This window comes from Diceros bicornis, chromosome 5, assembly GCF_020826845.1.
Source record: "Diceros bicornis minor isolate mBicDic1 chromosome 5, mDicBic1.mat.cur, whole genome shotgun sequence".
Taxonomy (NCBI): domain Eukaryota; kingdom Metazoa; phylum Chordata; class Mammalia; order Perissodactyla; family Rhinocerotidae; genus Diceros; species Diceros bicornis.
Window position 1 is genome coordinate 58,635,067 of NC_080744.1, and position 22,748 is coordinate 58,657,814.

Sequence of the window (22,748 nt, forward strand, 5' to 3'; positions counted from 1 at the left end):
TCTTTACACCTCAGCTCCTGCTAGACAGCAGGCAGCAAGTGAGGAAATTACACACAGATCAAAAGGAGGGAAATTATCTCTAAGCAAACTCATCTGCCCCTTCAACTAGCAAACTCTGAATCTTGCAGTACTCTGTAAAAGGAAGAGAATGGAGAATTAATCAGCCTTTTCTTTTTTTAAAAGCTACTAGACTTCTAAAAAACATAATAAAGATGTTCATTTTATGAAGATCTCTGACCATCTTGGCTACTTAGTAACCAGGCTTAATCTCCCCTTCAGAAAAGCTATGCTTATAACAAGCTTCATTCAGTAAGCACCACAGCTCTAAGCCACAACATATTTTTCTAAGGCTATATATTCCTTAAATCTAAACCCTTGGAGTCTAGATACAGACAAACAAACAAATCTGAACTACTCTTTTAGTGGGGGCACATCTTTTTCAGAACTCAATATGATTTGGCCCTTTTAAGTTTTGTTGTTTATTTCTTGTGTGTTTATAAAGTACTGACTTAGTTTAAAAATGGTTCATCTGGAAGGATAGGGGATCAGTTTTAAACTGATCTTTGATTCATATATTCCTTCCTAGTCAAACTGGAGAATGTGCAAGCAAATAGTTCATCTAGTAAAAAATTACAAAGAACAAATTCTTTCCTTTAAACATATGCTGTGCATATAAAAATGAATAAGTAACCTTTTGGGATTCAATATTATCAGGGGTCGGATACCCTGTCTGGTAGGTAGAATTTAATACTTCTTCATGGCCAATATGACTCTTTTCAACCTCAAAACAGATCTGTTTTCCCTAACCTTCTAGGCTAAGCACCCCTTCTTCATACGCTCACAGAAAACCTACCAAATAAAAGGGGCCAATGGGAGAAAAAGGCAACTATCAAAACTGCTGAACCATGGTAGTATATGTTTGTGTAGCATTTATCTGAGTAAGGATTGTCATAAGCTTAAAGTTCTGAAACAGTAGGAAGTGTGTTGCTGCATGCACATCCTAGTCAATGCAATATTCTGTATTTAGTGTGTTGAACAAACACACGGAATAAAACTTTCAACAGTACAATATACTGTGCTCCAATATTAGATCTCTGGATACTGGCAGGACTTACTTCCTGATCGAATTTGATCAGAGACTACAAGGGAAGCTTTGCCAGGTAGAAACAGACAGTACCATTAAAGTTTTCATCCTCTTCCTGATGGACGGTAATACAGAGTTCTTGAGAGGGGAACCAGAGCCATGGCAAGATTTACCATCTTTGGAACCAGGAAAGGATAAATACCAAGGGTAAAATAGTAGGAAAGACTAATCCACTGGGATCTTTCTGAATGGATCTAGCTTTTAGGGATATTTATTCTATCTAAACCCATATTTTAATTACCATTCTCTAGCTGGTTAAAATAACGTTCAAAAAATTGTTCTTAAGCATGTGATATTTTTTAAAATAGTTTTAAAAGACAGATCGAATATAGGTGAGGTTAAATGCAGTTCTTTGTGAACCATATTTGAGATCTATTATATCTAGGAACCAAACAATACTCAATTCAATATAGCTTCAATCTAGACCAGCAAAGCAAATTTGCCCTGAAAATTCTCATTGTGATGAAGGAGAACTAATACAACCACCCAGACTTACTTTGCAGCAAGAGCCTGCTGCGTTTCTTTACACCCTCCCCCTTGAGCAGACAATCCAGTGCCTACTCTGGCTGCCAAAAGAGGCAGAATGGTTCCTTGTGGAAACAGAAAACAAGTAGGAGGAAAAGTTGAAAATTTATTTCTTATGGAAAGTTAATTAAAAATCTATATTTTAAACAAACATCTGATTTCATCTATACTCATCTGACAGATTCATTCATTCAAACAATTACTTATCCAGTGCCTACTATTCCAGACATTGTTTTAGGTGCTAGGGATACAGCAGTGAACAAAATAAAAAGCTCTGCCCTTACAAGGCTTACATTTGAGAAAACTGAGGCCCCAAAACCGAAAACTGTCCTATGGCCAAAGTCTCGGGATAAGCTAAAACCAACTTCTGAGCTCCTCTTCCTTCTCTTCCTACTCTAAGCATGGGACTAACCAGAGCCTATTAATCACCAGTCTCACACAATTGATGGGCAGATCTACCCAGAATAAGGAGGCTCTTTATGCATTGTCATCAACGTCATCTCCATGCCTTGACTTCCAAATATCTCTCTAGTTTTCTTTTGGGAGCTATCCTCCACCTGCTAGCTATCTTCAGCTGGAATACACTGCTAGTATTTAAAACTCAAGATACTTAAATTCAAACTCCAAATTAGTTTCTCCCTCAACTGTCTCATTTGTATCAACAGTACCACCTGTTTCCTAATTATCCAGGCTTAAAATCTCAGCAACAGCTTTAACTCATTCTTCTCCCTCAACCCTGACATACATGCAGGCTGCCAATTCTGGTAGATTATATCCCTGTATCGTGTTTCAATTCTATTTCATTTTCACTACTACAGCCCATCTATGCCCCCTTTACTTCTTAAGGGAACTCACTGTCTTCTTACTGGTCTCTATGCTGGCTATCAGGCTATTACCACCTTCTGTGCCAAAAGATTTCTTTTTTTTTTTTTTTAATTTTTTTAAAATTTTATTTATTTATTTTTTTCCCCAATGCCCCAGTAGATAGTTGTATGTCATAGCTGCACATCCTTCTAGTTGCTGTATGTGGGATGCGGCCTCAGCATGGCCAGAGAAGCGGTGCGTCGGTGCGCGCCCGGGATCCGAACCCGGGCTGCCAGCAGCGGAGCGCGCACGCTTAACCGCTAAGCCACGGGGCCAGCCCTGTGCCAAAAGATTTCTAAAGCAAAGTTTTGATCATATCACCCCTCTGTTTGAAAACCTTTAGTACCTATTCCTTACTGAAATTAAGTACAAACTCTTCAGCCCAGCATTCCAGGAGCTTCATCAAATGGTTCCAACCTATTTTCCTAGTCTTGTCTCCTTTATTCACACCATATACTTTAGCAAAATTAAACTACATACAGTCATGTGACACACAATGTTTTGGTCAATGACAAACCACATATATGATAGTGATCCCTTAAGATTAGTACCATATAGCCTAAGTGTGTAGTAGGCTATACCATCTAAGTTTGCGTAAGCACACTCGATGGTGTTCGCACAACAACGAAATCACCTAACGACACATTTCTCAGAACACATCCTCGTCGCTAAGTGATATATGACTGTAATTTGTCGTTACTCATATTTTCTTTTTGCTTGAAATGCCTTTCATTTCCACTTAATTCTTTCAAGAGGATTTCAAATATAGCTTCTTTCATAAAACTCTGTCATGCTCAGACTAGAATGAAATGTCTCCTTTTTCCAATCCCTGATGATAATAACTTGCGACTTGGGATGATTATCTGTTCTGCCTTGTTTTATAGTTACCTGGCTACTTGGCTTATCTGCTTGTCAATTCTTTGAGGACAAGGATTCCTTACTTATCTTAGTATCTCCAGGACATACTTTCACGTAGCAGGTCCTCAGCTAGATTTACCAACTCAAAGTTGCTGAAATAAGACTAACTATCCGTGAAGTAAAGTTAATACCTTTCAATCTCTCTCAAGTAGAGATTTTACTTTTCTTCTTTTGCTGATTTCAAAACTTGAAAAGAATTAGTCTAAAAAGTCATACTGCTTTCAATTCCTAGAGTCATAAAAGAGATGTATTTGGCTGCAATTTTTCGTAAAAAAAAAAAAAAAAGGAAAAGAAAAAAGCATAAGAAAACAACCCTCAAAGATGGAACAAAAGCAATGAGACCACAGATTAAGATACAGTGTAAAGGTTGAACAGACACCAGAAATCCATTTACCCACAGTGCACAATGCAGAAAGAATTCTACCCAGCAAGACTTCAGAATCCTGCTGGGAAGGAGGTATAAAACTTGCATTAATGTTGGGGAATTTCAATCTCTTAGCAGCCACGGGATACTAAAAACCCGAAAAGGAAAAAAAAACAGAGACTTTCAAGATTCAACTCTTCAGAAAGAAGCTTATTGCCTTGCAGATGAAATTTCCTAATTATATATGCTGGTGTAACAACCTTTCACTTAAATGCACACTGAAATTCACCATACTTTTACTCAGATACTAGGTATGACCTCATTTTTCACTCTGGCAATCTAGGTTTTCAACCTTCTCTTTTCCCCATAATTTAAAATGTATTCAAAATAGCAGCACTGATTATAAATTCACTGAAGCAGAAAAGGGAACCTAAAGGAAACACATATTTTAGTTTTAAAACATTCTAAAAATGTGAAGTAGGCAGATATGTTGATTATGACTTCACCGACTACTTAAAATTTTTTTTTCTGTATTTTTTCTATTTAAATGCATTTTTCATTATAAGGTAATCTAACTTCATTATAGAATTGTTTAGAAAAATATTACCCACAATACTACCACTTCCAACACTACTTCTGTTAATATTTTGGCATTATTTCCTCCCATTGATTTTCTCATATTCCCTTCCCCTGAGAGGAAATCATGAGGTATTTCTAACTTTCTATTCTGATTTCTTCACCATACAAACCATAAACATTTTCAGGTTGCTACAAGTTTTCCTAAATATTATTTTAAGTGGTTATATAATATTCCCCTGAATAAATGCATTACAATTCACTTTATTATAACCCAGTTTATTTGATAAAGAACTTGAGCTGGATCCATAGCCATTCCCTTATAACTGGATAGGTGGATCATTTCTAAAACTTTGCTACAAATGACATTGTGACAGTTTTATGCACATGACGTAATCTATATCTTGGGTTGTTTTTTTTATGATTGATTCCAAGAAGTAAGATTATTCTATCAGAGATGACAGTAACTTTTTTGTTTTGTTTTGTTTTTGCTGAGGAAGACTGGCCCTGAGCTAACATCTGTTGCCAATCTTCTTCTTTTTGCTTGAGGAAGATTCACCCTGAGCTAACATCCATGCCAGTCTTCCTCTATTTTGTATGTGGGTAGCTGCCACAGCATGGCCACTGACGAGTGGTGTAGGTCTGTGCCCAGGAACTGAACCTGGGTCACCAAAGCAGTGTGTGCCGAACTTAACCACTAGGCCATGGGGCCAGCCCCAACAGCAACTTTATCAAATTACTTTCTAGAGAATTTGTAATAATTTGCAAAGTCAATAGCAATGTATGAGAGTGTCAGTTTAACTGTGCACTCAACTACATTTTTTAAAAAGGGGGTAGGAGAGAATAATTATAGAAGTCAACAATATTCTGTTGTCAAATCAGAAGTCAGTCAAATTATAATTCTTAGCCAATTACTTTGATTAAAGTATGTAACTATGGACCCAATTAACTTACACAGTTTGCTAAACCCCATCTTTTTGCCGACCTACTCTCCCTATTATCGACTCTTTAATACGATTTCCTTCACACATTTTTTTCTTATTCATCAAGCCACACAGTTTGCCAAGAGTATGTACTTATTGGTGATTCTACCTATATTTGTGTATGTACTTCTATATACTATTTTTAACCTACGTACTTTCATATGTGCATCTGTGAGATGATAAATGTTTTTGCATTTTATTGTAAATATGTTTGTGAATATAGAAAAATGAGGTCAGGGGTGAGGGGGAGCAAGCTAATTTGATAGGTGATAACGATTTTGTGTGTGTATCTGTTTATTATTCTTTGCTTGTTTATCTACCGGGGTCCTCATTTTACTCTTAGCAATATATGTGATATAAAGACAAAAATCATCATAATACTTCCCAGTTACTCCTGTCTTTAAATGTGGTCAAATTTGTTGATTTTTTTGTAGGTTTGTTTCCTGTCTTTAGACTGAGAGAAGCCTCTCATCCAGACCACTAGTTTCCCAAACCACGAACAATGAAGGACAAATGACATAGCCTTCTCTGGAGTAGCCTAAAGCAAAGCTGAGTCTTCACTGCAGGTCTATCTCAGATCTTGGTCACTCTAGAATTAACCTGGGTACAGGGACAGATGTGGAGTGGAGGTGCCAGTTCATGCCCAACTCAGCTGCAAGTCCAAATTACCCACCCTTCTTAACCAGCAAGGAAAAATCAGCATTGACAAGAGTTTCACACTGGACTGCAGATGAGACCCAAAGTGGGCTACCCTGTACATCCTATATGTCCAGCATGTCCCTTAGGCCTGTGGCAGACTGCCCCTTTCAGCCAACAGACTCTGACAGACCCAGTTTCTTTAAAGTGGATCCTTCGTGTAAGGCACCTGGCCATATCTCAGTGCCATGACACAAGCCCTGAGGGATGCTAGAATGCCACACCACTCCAGGGAGAAATGGCAAGCCCTTTGTCTTTAATTTCAATATATACACTGAAGCAGAGAAACTGAAGAATTTAGGTTTTAATATTAGCCACAAAGAAGAGGAACGTCTGAAACAATGAAGGTCCAACACATACCTGGTTTCGTAGAGGTTGTTGTTGTGATGGGCGATCCCTGTGCGTGTGGCTTTCCCGAGTTATTGCAGATGCACCAGAATCTACATGAACTGACCCTAGTGGAGTAGGCTAGAAAAATGTAACAAAAAGTCAAATGGGGAAAACAGGTCCAACTTAATGCCTGTGCAAAGGACAGCATTATTCTAAGTCTAATTCTAAGAGAATAACAGTAATTATTATTTTCAGCCACCAAGGGCAGTTTCAAGTCTTCTTGTCTTCGCAGTTTGCTTATCTGCAAAAGGGAGGCAATAGTTCACTGGAGAGTAGCTTACCTTTGAAAATTAAAAAAAAAATCCTACAGTGATGTCTGTTAGCATGCTCTCAGGCCCTGTGGACCCCTGGCCAGAAGAGCAAATTCAAAAGTTTCCTATGGTGCGGGGTTCCACTCCTACAGAAGTCTGTTAAAGCACCTTAACAGCTTATGTAGTAGCTCCAGCTTCTGGATCATTCAAATGAAACTTCTTAAAAACTAGCTTCAATTCTGGTATCTTAGGACATACTGGTCATAATCTTAAAAACATATAAAGAAGTTACTCCTACTTCCTAACTCTAGTAAGAACAATCAATGGCATCACCCTGAAAAGGTTGGTAAATGTAAAGTCTACAGTCAAAGGAGTGTTTTCTTTCCACAGACTTAAGCAGCAAGTCTGGCAAGTAAAGGGGTGAGGTAGTGCTAGTCTGAGGTGAGAGGATACTTACAATAGGCCTCCCAACCCAATCGTAGGCGTAGTCAAAGGTGTAGCCCTTCCTTTCAAAGAGGTCTGTGAAGAGGGTCCGTAAATACTCATAGTCAGGTTTTTCAAAGAAGTCTAATCGCCTGACATACCGCAGGTAGGTCGCCATCTCCTCTGTTAGGAAAGAGGTGAAAGGCCATACTCATTAGCTGAATGTTTCCCATGGGAAGAAGCTCTTGGCCAAGCAAGGAATATTTATACAGACTATCTGACACTGGTGTTTTCTTTATGGACCAAACGAAAGTGATAAAACCTATCTTGGTCTAAATAACAATGAAAGGAAAGATAAATTTTCTGGAGAGCACCCTTATCTAGAGATACCAAGTCACAGTCTCTAACTACTTCAAAGCTCAGTTACATTGGCTGAAGTGTCCTTTTAGCATCCTACCTGGAAAGTTTTCACAGAGAGCTTCAATAGGAGTATTCCTTTTGGTGTCACCAATTTTTTGATATCTCTCTTTTAACGTATCAGCCTGCAGAGAGTAAAGAGAGAAAGTTATTTCGAAAGAGGCACTAAGTATGGGAGGTCTAATATGTTTGGGGACACAATGGTTGTTTCCCTCAAACTGGCAGGATTTATTATACAGTCTTAATTTTTTTCTCTCTAACACTAAGAAATAAGAAATGTAGTAGAGACGATGTATTTAGATATGTACAAAACACCTGCTCTAGAAAGTTTTGCTTGCAAATATATTTAGTAATCTCAGATAAATACCATCAAATGTAATGAGATGAGTGGTTAGGATAAGAAAATAAAAATATCATGTAGCAATATTTTCAAAATTGCAGAAGCTTAGTAATCTTCCATGGCCACAAAGATTCGAAAGTGATTCAGCCTTCCCCTTCTTAGATCAGCTTTATGATAAGATTAAAAGTGTTGTTAATTCAAGTGGGGGCAGATAGATAGATGACTCCACAGGATATTTATTGTGAAGTTGAATAGAAAAAAGAACAAGAAGTAGAAAAAATGTCTTTCCACAATGTGCTTCCAGAGGGAAAAATGTTATCTATGATACAGGGATGGCTAACAGACAGGTCTGATATATGTCCATCAGTGGCTCAAAGCAGCCAAGCCTAGTCTGCTCAGCACTATAGAGGGCTCCTGGAGCTTGGACCAACAACATGGCCTCAAGGGATTCTTGTGAGGCTCTACCTAGCCTGCTACACCCAGATTTAAGCAAGAGTGATCTAAAGTAAGTTGGAGAAATTTTAGATCTACAATTACCACTAAAATGATTCATGGACTGTGAAAGTTGCAAGCAATTAAATAATACAAAAATGCCTTCTTTGGCTATATGATGAGCAAATAGGGTGTAAAACTCTATTTGACAGCTGTCAAGATCAGTGAGAAGATATACATGACTAGGAGAAGGCCATGGAGGAGATGTTAGGAGAGGGATTTAAGGGGAAGAAATAAAATCTTCCCAAAGGGAAGGAGAAGAAGCCTTAATTTTCAGGACAATGTCCTAGAAAGCACAGCAAAATGAATCATTCTGCCCTTCTGGAGGGAGGGAGGGGGTGTAGGAGTACCCAAAGCTACTGATTAAGTTTCTTTTCAAACTAACATGTTGAAATAAATTACAACTCAAAAACGTGTCTCAGGGACGGCCCGGTGGCTTAGTGGTTAAGTGTGCACACTCCTCTGCTGGCAGCCCGGGTTCAGATCCCGGGTGCACACCGACGCACCGCTTCTCCGGCCATGCTGAGGCTGCGTCCCACATACAGCAGCTAGAAGGATGTGCAGCTATGACATACAACTATCTACTGGGGCTTTGGGGGAAAAATAAATAAATAAAATAAAATAAAAATATTTAAAAAAAAATGTGTCTCACATTTAACTATCTAATAGGACTTAGAATGGATTAGTAGCTCACCATTTCCTAGTCTAACAGCCAAAGGAACAGAGTAATTACAATGGTTATAATTATAATTAATAGTTAACTTGGACACAAATGCACTGTATTGATACCTACTAAGGAAGGCTGTTTACATGTTTCACAAGGAATGACTATTGTCTGCACAGGGATTTATTCAATAAAACACTCAAACAATAATGTTAAACCTGAATTTTTGTTTTAGTTCAGGTGGCCCCTTAGGCTATACAGGATGAACAAATATTTTCCAGTCCCCCTTAGGGGCACACCCAGCCCTGCTGGCCTTCTGGTAAAATGTGTAGCAGCTGCTGCCATCAATTTGTTCCAGAAATTCCTCAACACACTGGGAACACTCTTCCCTCTATGTAATGGTAGTGGAGGAGGAATACTGACACAGAGGGAAAAGCAGCACTGGCAAGGCTGGGAGGGAATGAGGGAAGAGATTATGGAAAACCCAAAAACAAGGAAGAAGGATTCAGAAGGGGAAGAAGACAATTGTGAGCAAAAACAGAGCTTCCAAGGCCCAGGTGAACGTTTATAATATAGGCTGATGTAACCAGTCCCTGTTTCTCATCTCTGTAGCCCATATTCCCCTTTGTACTTCTTACAGACATCAAGTCAGCCTCTTCATTAACAACTGAGTATCGAAACAAAGCCCTCCACTGAGCACTTTCAAGGATACCTTGAGTCCTTGCCAGGGTAGGCTGCCTCGAAGGAAATACATGAACATATGGCCTAGGGCTTCCAAATCATCCCGCCGGCTTTGCTCTAAAAGGGAAGACAGATCACACATTATGTTTGCAGTTATTAAAGCAGAAAGGGGTTCAAAACCAAGTAATCCCTTCGGAAACCCTTCTGGTCTAGAAAGGCTCTGCTCACAAATTCTTTGTATATCTAAACCAGGATAGTATTTTAGATCAAAACCAAAAAACAATGTTTACTTCCTTTGCCTAGATCTGTCACTAGCAATAAATATCAAGTGAAAAGAGACAATCCTAAACTAAAACCACGTCCAAATCACTAAACGATGAGTAACCACTTCTCATTCAATGCTGTTACCTTCCTGAAAGTAAGACAATTTAAATGAAATGTTATTTCCAGTATATGGGGCTACAATTACCCTTCATTACCATCACGGAAAGTGAGCAGCAGATTATGCAGCTGAAGCTGTTAACAGTCCATTCTGGCTAGGCCCGCGAAGACAAGCTGCAGAATGCCTAGCACACATGCCCGGCACTTTTTATTCATAAAAATTAACATTTAAAATTTAGTTTGATATACGTGACTACCAATGCGTAATCTCTCAGCTCCATTCCATTTGTGCCATGTTCCACAGCCACCTTAAGAAAAATTTAGGGCCGGCCCCGTGGCTTAGTGGTTAAGTGCGTGCGCTCCGCTGCTGGCGGCCCGGGTTCAGATCCGGGCGCGCACCAATGCACCGCTTCTCCGGCCATGCTGAGGCCGTGTCCCACATACAGCAACTAGAAGGATGTGCAGCTATGACATACAACTATCTACTGGGGCTTTGGGGGGAAAAATAAATAAATAAAATCTTTAATAATAATAAAAATAAAAATAAAATAAAAGAAGAAAAATTTAAAACTTGTTACTAAGGTGTCCTTTATGGGCACATAAAACAGGATCCCTGCATTCTAGGAGCTTACCATATAAAACAAGTTGCTGGGTTTTTCTTTCTTTCCTCTTAATTGTGAAAATTAAGACGGTAAAGAACTGCAGAACAGTTAATAAAAAACTATAACCTCATCTCAGAAAATATCCTCTACATTCTTTGGTTGTCAGACTGACAGTAAGTCGTACATTCCTCCATTTCTGATTTGCCAATTATGGTTCCTCTCAGACATTTTATGTGTTTATTTTTCAGAATCAAGTTTAGGGCTTTATCAAAAGAAATTACAGAAGCAATACTAAGGGTTTACCTTAAACTTGATTGTGCTTTCTTTGTGCAGAAAGGAAAACCTAAGAGAGTCAGGGAGGCAGGGAAAGCTACTCAGCTAACTCAAAATACAAAAGCACAACATGTTTAAGTGCTGCCTCCAATTATGGGAAATTTGCGTGAAAAAGAGTGAGCAGAACTCTACAGGGTAGATGAAGAAACAAAGGCAAGTTTCTAAATTGCAGTTTGATGGAGGTTTTTGCACAGGTGGTCACTAATAGGAAGGGGAGGCACCCTGACAAGAGATACATATAACATAAATACATATAACATAAAATTGAGTTGATGCATATCAACTGAAATAATCTTTAAAAGAATGAAACAAAACAGCAAGATCATCAGAAGCTTTTGTCTACATGGCTTGCCTGAAGTTTGCAATAAATTTTATATATAATTGAAAACAAAAAGCCATTAGAAAACAACCGAGTTTGTTAACAAAACCTAAAGATACAAATAAAAAAAATAATATGCAGAGTGGTTTGAGGCCTCCTACAAAGCAGGGCAGATAGAGAAACCACACCTTGCAGTTTCTCACACTATATCACACCTACTCATCGCCTTTCCATTTTTATATTCACTTCCTGTAACAAGAGGTCCCTTGGTAATAAAAAATTCACTGGACAAATAGTTGCACTTTAGTTAGTTGAGCACTAGAGGGCGAAACTCACCACATTTTCAATATTGAGAAGAAAGCCAAACTTCTTACAGCAAAGCCCATTATAAAAGGAGATTTTAAAAAAATCAAAAAACTAATAAATAAAACACATTTAAACTCACTGGAATTAGTAATAAAGTAACTTTTCAAATACTGAGAACCATAAAAAATAGCTGTGGAATATAGGATAATAGGAAAAAAAATAGTTCCTTGGCCCATCCTTTCCATTAATTTAATCCATGTGAAACTAAGCATGAGCAAATCACCTACTTTGGGCCTCAATTTCCTTACCTGAAAATAAAGTAGTTGATTTAAATAATCTAAAAAGTCATTTTCCAGCTCTAAAATTCTAAAATAATCTATAATTTGAGTCATTAGCGCCTTTCAAGAAAAAAATCAGAGTGAAAGCCAAAGCCATGCTTTATTTCCATATTTCTTTGAACACTCCACATTTGTTCAATTCAGTATTTCCACATGCCCTTGTTTTTTCATGCAGCATATTTTCATTTTCAAAGAAGAAAGGTTTTAATACCAGTGAGACCAGTAGGATACAAAATTCTTCAACACCATAAAAAACTTGCTTTCAACCAATCGGAAAGATGTAAAGAATACAAAATGGGCTGTCTTAATCAGGGCTTCATCAGTGGGAAGGTGGCCAATCTGATGCGGTAATATCAGGTTTAGAAGGCTTCTTCCCTTGTTCCCTTCCTCACTAAATTAATAGGCAATTCTCTCCAAGTCATTTAAAGATACACTTCCCTTTTTCTTCATTACAACATAAAAGATGCTACACATTTAAAAACCAGTAGGATCAGAGTTCCTATAAAAACCTCTCTGGTTTGACACCCTGGCCAGAGTTTAAAGGGCATGTGACAGCCATCTATATGTATTCTCTGTAATGTAGAGAGGACAAAATATGGTGACAGGTTGGATCTGACCTAAAAAACTCCGCAACCCAGGAAGTCTGAGTTTGGAGATCAACTCAAATTTCCAGCAGGAAAGGCTAAACCAGATGAAGGAACCCAGTCTGGTGGCAGTAGATGCTTAAAACATATTTTGTAGAATAACTAAATGATAACTACCATTATAGAGTCTATACTATTACCAGGCACTATGCTAAACACTTTTTATGCATTTTCTCACAGAACTCTAAGACATAAGGTACTATTATCACACCCATTTCATAGATGAGATAACTGAGGCCAAGGGAAGAAGGTTATTGGACCAAAATCACATAGCTTGAAGTGAAAGAGCCAGGATTTGCATCCCTTTTTCTTAACCTTTACACTGTACTTTATACAAACATAACAGTGAAACCCACCCCGTCTGTTCTTGCCTTTCCTGATAAGAACAATAAAAGCAGAACACAAATTGCTGAGCCCAGGAAGCAGGCATTAGAACAACAACTTCTAGAGTCTGTCAGCTAAACCAAATAATCATGATTTTACTATTTACGACACAGTGTGTCTCTTTGTAAAAAGGAAGGAAGAAAGGAATACTGAGCACTATGAAAGAGACCTGTGTTACATATATTACCCTTTCAACCTTGAAAACATCTGTGCGAAATATTACTCTCATATTACAGATAAGTTTCAGGGAGATTAACTTATCCAAAGGGACACCAATAATAAATGGCAGATGACCTTCTAGTCTAATTTTCAAGTATTACACTTAGTTAAGTGAGGATTTCCACGTGGTTACTGAAAAAATCTTGATAGCATTCATGATTTCAGCTCAAGGTGTATCACACTACATTGTAATGTCATTTTTACTCTTCACTAATACTAGAATCCTCTCCTGAATACCTGTGCAGTTTCTTCCATGAGGCAACTTGGTAGCTCTTTACATTAGTCTCTAACATACTTATTAGTGTAAACAGTTCATTAATACTTAAACATCTGATATAACTAGCTATATCTAGGAGTATGAAACCTGGTAATACTCTGTTTACATGTCTACTCTCTAGGGTGGTGATTTTCAAATAAATTTTTTCAATCACCTTGAAACTTTTCCTTCAAATAGAATCTTCCATGAAAGCCCAATATATAACACAGATAAAAAGGGAAACTTTTCTGGAGAAGCTGGTGAGCGGCCCAGGGCCCTTCCTACTTGGCCTTCCCACTGTTGCTTAGGCTTTTATCGAAAATAGTTTCTCTAACAAGTAAGGCCTTCTGCCTTGATTAGAGCTTTTAGCAATATTTGTGCAAACTGTTTATCCCTGAATAAAACGCAAGTTTCATGGAAAAGTAAATACATTTTCACTGAATAAGACATAGGCTCTTCCCTGAAGAATTATTCATGTAATTATGCACAGTGAACAGTAGTCCATGTTTTAGTGAAGCACTCTTCCCCAGAGCAGATACCAGCCTGATGTCCTTTTTAAGGATTGTCAGATATGGGACCATTCATATATAAATACCACACTCATCACTAAACTTACCAAAATGCTATCAGATTAATACAGTTATTCAAGTACCCACACTGCGGAGAAACTAGGCATTTGGAAACACAGTATAAAGAATTAAAAATCCAGGGCCGGCCCAGTGGCACATGTGGTTAAGCGCGCCCGCTCCGCTGCGGCGGCCCGGGCTTCACTGGTTCGGATCCCGGGCGCACACCAACGCACCGCTTGGCAAGCCATGCTGTGGTGGCGTCCCATATAAAGTGGAGGAAGATGGGCATGGATGTTAGCCCAGGGCCAGTCATCCTCAGCAAAAAAAAAACAGGAGGATTGGCAGATGTTAGCACAGGGCTGATCTTCCCCACAAAAAAAAAAAAAATCCTTAAGTTATCAACAGGATTCTTGGGAAGGTCACTAACTTATCATCTTAATTCCTCAAGTATAAAAATCACTTACCTTGTGAAGCAATAAGAATCACAAGTTGTAATGCACAATGGGGACAAAAATGTTATTGGAATAAAAAGTTGTTTTAACAACCAGCCCCTTACCATGGAACAGAAAATAAACAAACCTTTGCCAAGATGTGTGTTAATAGACATATATCTTGCAGTTCCAGTTAAACTTTTATGCTCCCTATATGGTATATGTTTTTTGGTTTCAGGGTCAATGTATTCCTTGGCCAGTCCAAAGTCTATAATGTGTATGACATGCTCTTTCTTATTGCCTTGTCGGCCAATCAGGAAGTTCTCTGGCTTGACATCTCGGTAAATGAGATTCTTTGAATGCACATATTCCATTCGAGAAAGCTAAAAGAGAAAAAACAATGATGGAAATACTCTTTAAAGAAGTTTATTGGAAAAATACATCAAAACATTTTCTTTAATCAGCCCAAGGTTTTAATTACTGAAATGAAAATAAAACTCATTTCTTCTTCATCATCCAGAGTCACTTTACTCTTACAAATGCCACTTTACACTCGGGGGCCGGCCCAGTGGCGTAGCGGTTAAGTTTGTGTGTTCCGCTTTGGCGGCCCGGGGTTTGCCAGTGCAGATCCTGGGTGCGGACCTACTCACCACTCATCAAGCCATGCTGAGACGGCGACCAACAGAGAAGAACTAGAAGGACCTACAACTAGGATATACAACTATGTACTGGGGCTTCAGGGAGAAAAAAGAAAAAGAGGAAGATTTGCAACAGATGTTAGCTCAGGGCCAATCTTCTTCTTCTTCAAAAAAAAGTCACTTTTTGGGCCAGCCCCGTGGGTTGGTGGTTAAGTGCACATGCTCCGCTGTTGGCGGCCCGGGTTCAGATCCCGGGCCCACACCGATGCGCCACTTCTCCAGCCATGATAAGGCTGCGTCCCACATGCAGCAACTAGAAGGATGTGCAGCTATGACATACAACTATCTAATGGGGCTTTGGGGGAAAAAATAAATAAATAAATAAAAATTAAAAAAAAAAAAAACTCATTAAAAAAAAGGTGGGGGGCCGGCCCCGTGGCTTAGCGGTTAAGTGCACACACTCTGCTGCTGGCGGCCCGGGTTCGGATCCCAGGCATGCACCAACACGCCGCTTCTCCGGCCATGCTGAGGCTGCGTCCCACATACAGCAACTAGAAGGATGTGCAGCTATAACATGCAACTATCTACTGGGGCTTTGGGGGAAAAAAAAATAAAAAATAAATTAAAAAAAAATTTTTTTAAAAAGTCACTTTACTCTTATAAAGCAGAAAATATTTTGATACAAATATATACATAATAAATATCAAGATAAAAGAAAGTGGGAGGGTATAATTCAGCTAAAATGATAATATACAGTTTTAGCTTGTAATGTTACAATTTGCAATGAGGAATAGAATTAGGGGATTTGAAAGTAAGGATTTGAGAGGCAAGAAGTATTCCCAGACAGGATATCAGAATATGTTGGTGGTTTCTGAAGACAGGTGGCACTGCCACATTCTCTTCCTGCCCACAACTTCCTATCCTCAGTCAGACAGGAGTCCCCAACGCAGCTCTCTTGCTCGCAGAAATAAGGGAAGTGAGGCTCAGAGAAATTAATACTGGACTGAAATCACAGAGCTAATCACTCAGCAGCAGGCGTAGGAGTGCAGTTTTTATGTGAAAATAAATATAGCTCAAAATAATAACCATAAAATTATTCAAATTTCACTAAGTTCATTTACCTATAAAGTTTTTCTAGTTAGTATAGAAAGGGAGGCCCAGACATTTGAATTTTGGACTCAAGGGCTGGCCCCGTGGCTTAGCGGTTAAGTGCGTGCGCTCTGCTGCTGGCGGCCCGGGTTCGGATCCCAGGCACGCACCGATGCACCGCTTCTCCAGCCATGCTGAGGCCACATCCCACATACAGCAACTAGAAGGATGGGTAACTATGACATACAACTATCTCCTGGAGCTTTGGGGGAAAATATAAATAAATAAATAAAAATTATGAATTTTGGACTCAAAAGTCAAGGTCAATTTTCTAACATTTCCAAGTTTTTACTGTAAAGTGGGTGAGACCATCAACATTCCAGACCAATAAAGATGCATTTGCATTTTTCCTCTGAAGGGCTGACAAACTTCTCAAAGGAACTGTCTTAACTGCTCCTTTAACTGGTATTGGGTATAATCTGGTAGGAGCTGAGAGAGCTGCCTCTTCAGCTGTGTCAGCCTCTGTGCGAACTGGAGGCCAGAGAACTAACGCAGGTTCTAGGTCACACAAACTTTGGAATCTGATTGTTAGGGCAGTGAGTTACATCTCCAATCTTCTCTCGAATGCAACTGTGAGGGGAGAGGGAGAACATGACGAAACCTTACAGCCATGTGTTTAAAATTTATAAATAAAACACTGAAGAAATTACTTGCATTAGTACAACTTCACCTAATGATGCTCTATCTCCCTAATCTAAATTATATGCTTCCGCTTGAGTTAAGGGTAAGGGTATGGCTCCAAGGCGCAAATTCTTAAAAGAGAGCAAACAGCAGATGCAGTGTGACTTCTCTGGGTTAACTCTTTTTGCCCCAACCAGCTTCTTAGAATGCCATCAACCCTGTGAGAATGCATTCACTAGGTGTCACTACAGCTAGTAAATCACCAAAAGCGACACAAGGATGTGGCTGGGGGACCCACCTATCCTCTTGCAGAATAGCAATGCCAACTTACCAACTGGATGGCTATCATTAACACGGTCTTTAAAGTAAAAGTTCGGTCACAGAGGTCAAACAAGTCCTCCAAGCTAGGGCCGAGGAGCTCCAGCACCATGGCATTGTATTTCCCACATGGTCCAAAGTAATACACCTGCGGGAGACCTTCACCTGAAATCAAAGGGGAAATAGGGTGCAGAGTGGGGGACACAAAACCAAAATATGAGATAGCTGCATCAGCACTGAGTAGATACAAAGAAAGTAGAAACTGTGAGATTTCCATTTTCTTCCATAGTACCTACCAGAGAGCTTTAAACTGAGCACAATAGCTTCAAAGGAAATTAACAATGGGTGGGAAAGGCTAAGTCACTGCACAATATGTCCAAATAAGCAGTTATTTAATACCAGAGTACCAAAGGCATTTCCACTGCTATATAAAACAGAGAATGGGCCCTGATCCATTATTGAATCAGAGTGCAAACTATTCTCCCCCAAGGATGTCCAAAAGTATACTATCATAAAAGGTTCAAAAGATGGCTCACTGAGCTCAAAGGCCAGGCTAACAGACCTTGCTGCAATTAGCTGGTTTCATTTGCACTCCCTATGCTTACTGCCAGAGCTGCATGGAGCTGTTTGCAACTGCTGCCCCAAGGAAAACTCAGACTGAAGGGGCGAGGTCACAGAGGGTGCAGCCTGGCCCTCTTCTCATGGGGAGTCTCTGTAGTTTCCTGTTTTCTGTCAGCTAGAGCAAAGTCAACAGGCAGGGTTTGGTTACTGATAACTATGAAAGGAAAAGGAAAAAAAAAAAAAAAAAAATACAAGGCTGGGTTTTCCCCAGATTTGAAATGCATATCTTTAAGAAGCCAAAATCTAGCCTTTCTCACCTAAGTGGCAACTTGTGAATGAATTTCCTCCTTAAAGTGTATTGTAAATATGAGGCACTCAGTAAATATGTGTTAAATGACATCATGTGAACAGTGGATACCAATGAGACTACAGAACATTTAAAAAATCTGGTCTCAAGAGTAGAAACACTTCCATCTTACACATTTATATTTACCATGGTCTATAGTTGCATATGCTGCAGATAACTGCTTGCTTCTGCCTACAAGTTTTTTAGATAATAAAATTCTCTTCATCTTCCCATTCTCTTTTTATTTGTACAGGTAGGATACAGACAGAGGTGATTATATCTGTTATGATCTCAATGTCTGTGTCCCTGCAAAATTCATATGTTGAAAACCTAATGTCCAATGCGATGGTTTTAAGAGGTGGGGCCTTCAGCAGGTGATTAGTGCCCTTATAAAAGAGACCCCACAGAACTCCCTAGCCCCTTCCATCATGTGAGGACACAGCAGGAAGTCAGCAATCTGCAACGTGGAAGTGGACTCTCACCAGAATCTGACCACGCTGGCACCCTGATCTTGGACTTTCAGCCTCTGGAACTGTGAGAAATAAATTTTCATGTTTATAAGCCATCCAGTCTGTGGTATTTTGTTACAGCAGCACAAATGGACTAGGACAATATCTAATACTTAGAACTTTAATCCAATGTACCCATCCTTCTCTCCATGACAGGTCTTATATATCTGGAATTGGTACAATTCATTGCTATGTGTTTAACAATTTCACATGGTGCATCAGTCTATCTTGTTCCTTCTAAATACTAAACAAATTGAGTGTTTTAATATGTTCATCCCTAGCTCGTATCATCTAATATAGTATACTCTGCTCCTGCTAGCTCCATAAATATCCATCGAATTGTCCTTGTGGTTGTTTTGAGTCTCCCTATTTACAAAAGGAAACAAGATTTAATTTGAAGTGTCTTTTTTCTTCTGTTGTTTTGAAGAACTCATTCTTCAGTTTATTTAAAAATATACAAAACCTAACAGCTGTTCCCAACGAGTCCTGCTGAGAAATCCAAAGCAAAATACTATCATTGTAGAGATTTATTGCTTTTATTAATCAAATACATGGTAGACTGTAGTTTGGGGATCTTTTAAATTTATATCCTATATAATAGTTTTTGATGTCACTAAAATTTCATTTCCCTAATATAAATATTATATTCTTCAGAGGAGATTGTGGCAGATCTGTTGGTTGCCTGCTCAACATCCATTCTCTCCTTCCTTCTTAATAATAGAACTTCTAATTATTGCAAAAAGCAACCTGTCCAGTTATAACTTTCCATCCTCCCTTGATAATAGGAATGACCAGTGAGATGGAAGTAGAAATTATTGGATGGGGTGGTTCTAGAAAAGCTCTTTCAAGAGAGCTGACTCAAGTTGGAGGTATGCCCCTTTGAAGATTGGCTGAAGCTCCAGAGCCATCTAGAACCACCAGACACCTTGAGGATGTAAGACAGTGCCAAGAATGGACGGAACAAAAATGATAAGGATCTGAGTCCTTGATGGCTGTGAAGTAACCACACCAATGTTGGACTTCCCTCCCCTCTGTACTTTTTTAATTCAAAAGAAAAATCAATCTCTACCTTGATTGAACTACTGTTATTTGGTTTTTGGTTGTTTTTTTTTTTCACAGCCAAATCTAATCCTAATTAATAAACATATTATTCCTTTAGTTAGTTAAATTGCAAATCTGGGCACAATATCCTCTTTCTGAAGTACAAGCTACAAGTCAGGCCTGCTTAGAAATATAATATTGGCATAACATCCTAGACTTGCTGCCAATACTTAAGGATCAGTTTAAATGAGACAAATGATCATCTTGTTCTCAAGAATCTTTAGTACCAAATCTAGGCATGTCTCGTCTGAAATTTCCATGTTTACAAAGAAGTCACAAAAGCATTCTGGGTGATATTTATAATTTCTAACTATGAGTTACGTCACTCATAACTCCTGCCTAGTAACTTCAAAGATGTGAGGAGTTCCTGCTGGCTGCATTATTACTCCTTTTATGAAATACCCTGAGACCTCACAATACCCTGGCAGGCTTTGGGATGCTCAAGACAACTTCTAGATTACTGAGTAGCTTTGAAGTTTTTCTCAAAGATGGTCTAGGTCCAACTCAAGTCAGAGTCTTAGATCTAGTATTTGGTTCTACTACCAACTCTGAACACTCCTTCACCTCTCTGCTTTGTCATCTGTAAAGAGAAGCGGTTTTTAGATTGGTTCCCTTTTAAATCCAAAATTCAATTCTGACTATAGCTAGGATTTCCGTCTAGGTTCCTCTTTGTAAAGCCATACAGAAAGTATGAATGAAACTTGCCTCCATGTTATATACAATATGTGTGGTACAATTTCAAATGTAAGCTGGTAGTGGTACTCAACAGGAAGTGTGTCTATTAGAAACATCTCTAAAATTTTAAAAAACAGATGCAGTGACTTCACTTCTAACCTACTAAACCAGAATTTCTAGGAGTGGATGTAAGCACAGCTCCACAGGTGATTCTGAAGTGCAGTCTCAGCTGGAAAACCGTACCTAGAGGGTAGAAATAAAGGGTATTGCTTTGTTTTATGACTAATATATTATGAGGACTCAGAAAACACTGACAGACCAGTGTCTTTCAGAAGTTCTTTCACATCAGAACAATTGGACTCAATACCTTTTGAAGGGAATCATTTTAAGGCTATTTAAAACACTTGTCTGTCTGGAGTTTCTTAGATATTACTGAAAATGTGCTGCTGAGCAAAAAAGTCTCTTTGAAAGACGTAGCCATAGTAGCCATAACGTATTAGAACTATCTGTACAGAGAAATGCCTACACAAGTTCCATTCTGTGCGTAGTTTCTCACATGACTGCCCATAAAGTGGCCAGTGCTCGTGGTGAAAGTCAGAGACATAGGCCCACTAAAAACGTCTCTCTCTTTGGTCAAAGATTACTGCACAGCAATGATTTATCACCTGTACTGCATTTAAATGAGAAATCCTGAATATTATATTTCACTCTTCTTTTACAAAGCCATCTCTAATCTGTTGCTTAAGAAATTTAAATACAGGGCCGGCCCTGTGGCAAAGCGGTTAAGTGCGCACGCTACGCTGCTGGTGGCCCGGGTTCGGATCCCAGGTGCGCACTGATGAACCGCTTGTCAGGCCACACTGTGACAGCGTCCCACATAAAGTGGAGGAAGATAGGCACAGATGTTAGCCCAGGGCCAGTCTTCCTCAGCAAAAAGAGGAGGATTGGCATAGATGTTAGCTCAGGGCTGACTTTCCTCACAAAAAAAAAAAAAAATTTAAATGCAACAAAAGCGATACATGTGGTAAACAAGGTACTTTCTGCAAGAAATTATGAGGTAATGGGAATGAAGTGGGAGAGGTGGGCAAGGTAGATATGTACTGAATTCTTTGATCCATGGTATTTCAGAAACTGAGGTAGTTCTATAATCTCTCATCTGCTCTGGAAATAAAGCACTAACGAGGTCTCCCTCCTAAATTGGTCAACTGCATAAAAGCCTGGAAATTAAAGAAGTGAATCCCGAATTTTCCTCTTCTAAAGGATTTCCAATGGATTTCATTATATTTCCTTTAGCCACAGGTTAAATCTCTTATAAAACAAAACTGCAAGGTTATTATACACTGCACATGTTATCTGGTATATTTTTACAGGGTACTATGAAAATAGCTTTTCCATCCATTAGTAACATATTCTTATAAATCCTGCTGGACATGTGGCTCACACATACATCAAGCTGCAAAGAACAGGAAGTGAGGTGTACAACACTACAGCTAATTTTCAGTCTGTCACAAATGTAACTTGGGTTAAACACACCAAATCAAGGATAATGGCTTCTTTATCATCTAAGCTGTTACCTAAAAAGATTCCACAATGTATTATGAACAGTAACTACTCTAAATAGAGATATTTTTAAATGCACATCGGGCTGAGAACTGAAATAGAACCCCTTTGAAGCTTTTGGTAATTTGATCACATTATTGCTTAATAATTAGCCTTTCATTCTTTTTGAAAAACTAAATTTACCTAGCTGTGAAGCAAATTCCAGTAAGTCCCATAAATACATTAATATCTACATGTAAAAAATAACATCTATATTAATATTTCCATGAAAAAATAAGTATACGTTGGTGATGACTGTCTTCTAAAGTCAGGGCTGGAGAAAATCTATAAGGACATAATGACCTCGGCAATTTCCTTCTTTTGTTTATACAGTTTGTTTTTTAATTTTTAAAGAAAATAGGACAGTTTTGCTCCAAAATTAAACTGTCCTTGGTTCCACCAATGGTAGTGGCTTCTAGCACAACTAATGAATGTTCTTTAATGTCTGTGAGAGATCAGAGAATTATTAATACATGGGGAATTATCATCAGGAACAATAATAATATTAAACAAGTCCACTTAACAAGAAAGCAGAAAGAATAGGCAGATAAACAGGATGATATTCCATGGGAAGAAGTGAAAAAGGAAAATAAAAGTACAGCCTTTAAAACTCAGGAAAAAACTCTACAAACAATGCATTATTACAAAGATATGAGAAAATATATTTCTCTTTTAAAAAAAGAAAAAAATCCCTCTCATTTCTCTAACTCTGAAAAATGCC

General features: G+C 38.6%; 1 protein-coding gene across 12 annotated transcripts in view; it reads right to left on the minus strand.

The window, feature by feature from the left end:
• CSNK1G1 (casein kinase 1 gamma 1) overlaps positions 1-22,748 on the minus strand; it is a 205,215-nt gene that overhangs the window by 29,453 nt on the left and 153,014 nt on the right. For all 12 annotated transcript variants that reach the window (XM_058541808.1, XM_058541801.1, XM_058541804.1 and 9 more), the window contains 6 exons: positions 17,250-17,401; positions 14,659-14,893; positions 9,760-9,845; positions 7,592-7,676; positions 7,169-7,317; positions 6,431-6,538 (listed from right to left, as the gene is read on the minus strand). In XM_058541808.1, coding sequence (XP_058397791.1) covers positions 6,431-6,538; positions 7,169-7,317; positions 7,592-7,676; positions 9,760-9,845; positions 14,659-14,893; positions 17,250-17,401 — 815 coding nt within the window. The remainder of the gene's footprint in view (positions 1-6,430; positions 6,539-7,168; positions 7,318-7,591; positions 7,677-9,759; positions 9,846-14,658; positions 14,894-17,249; positions 17,402-22,748) is intronic.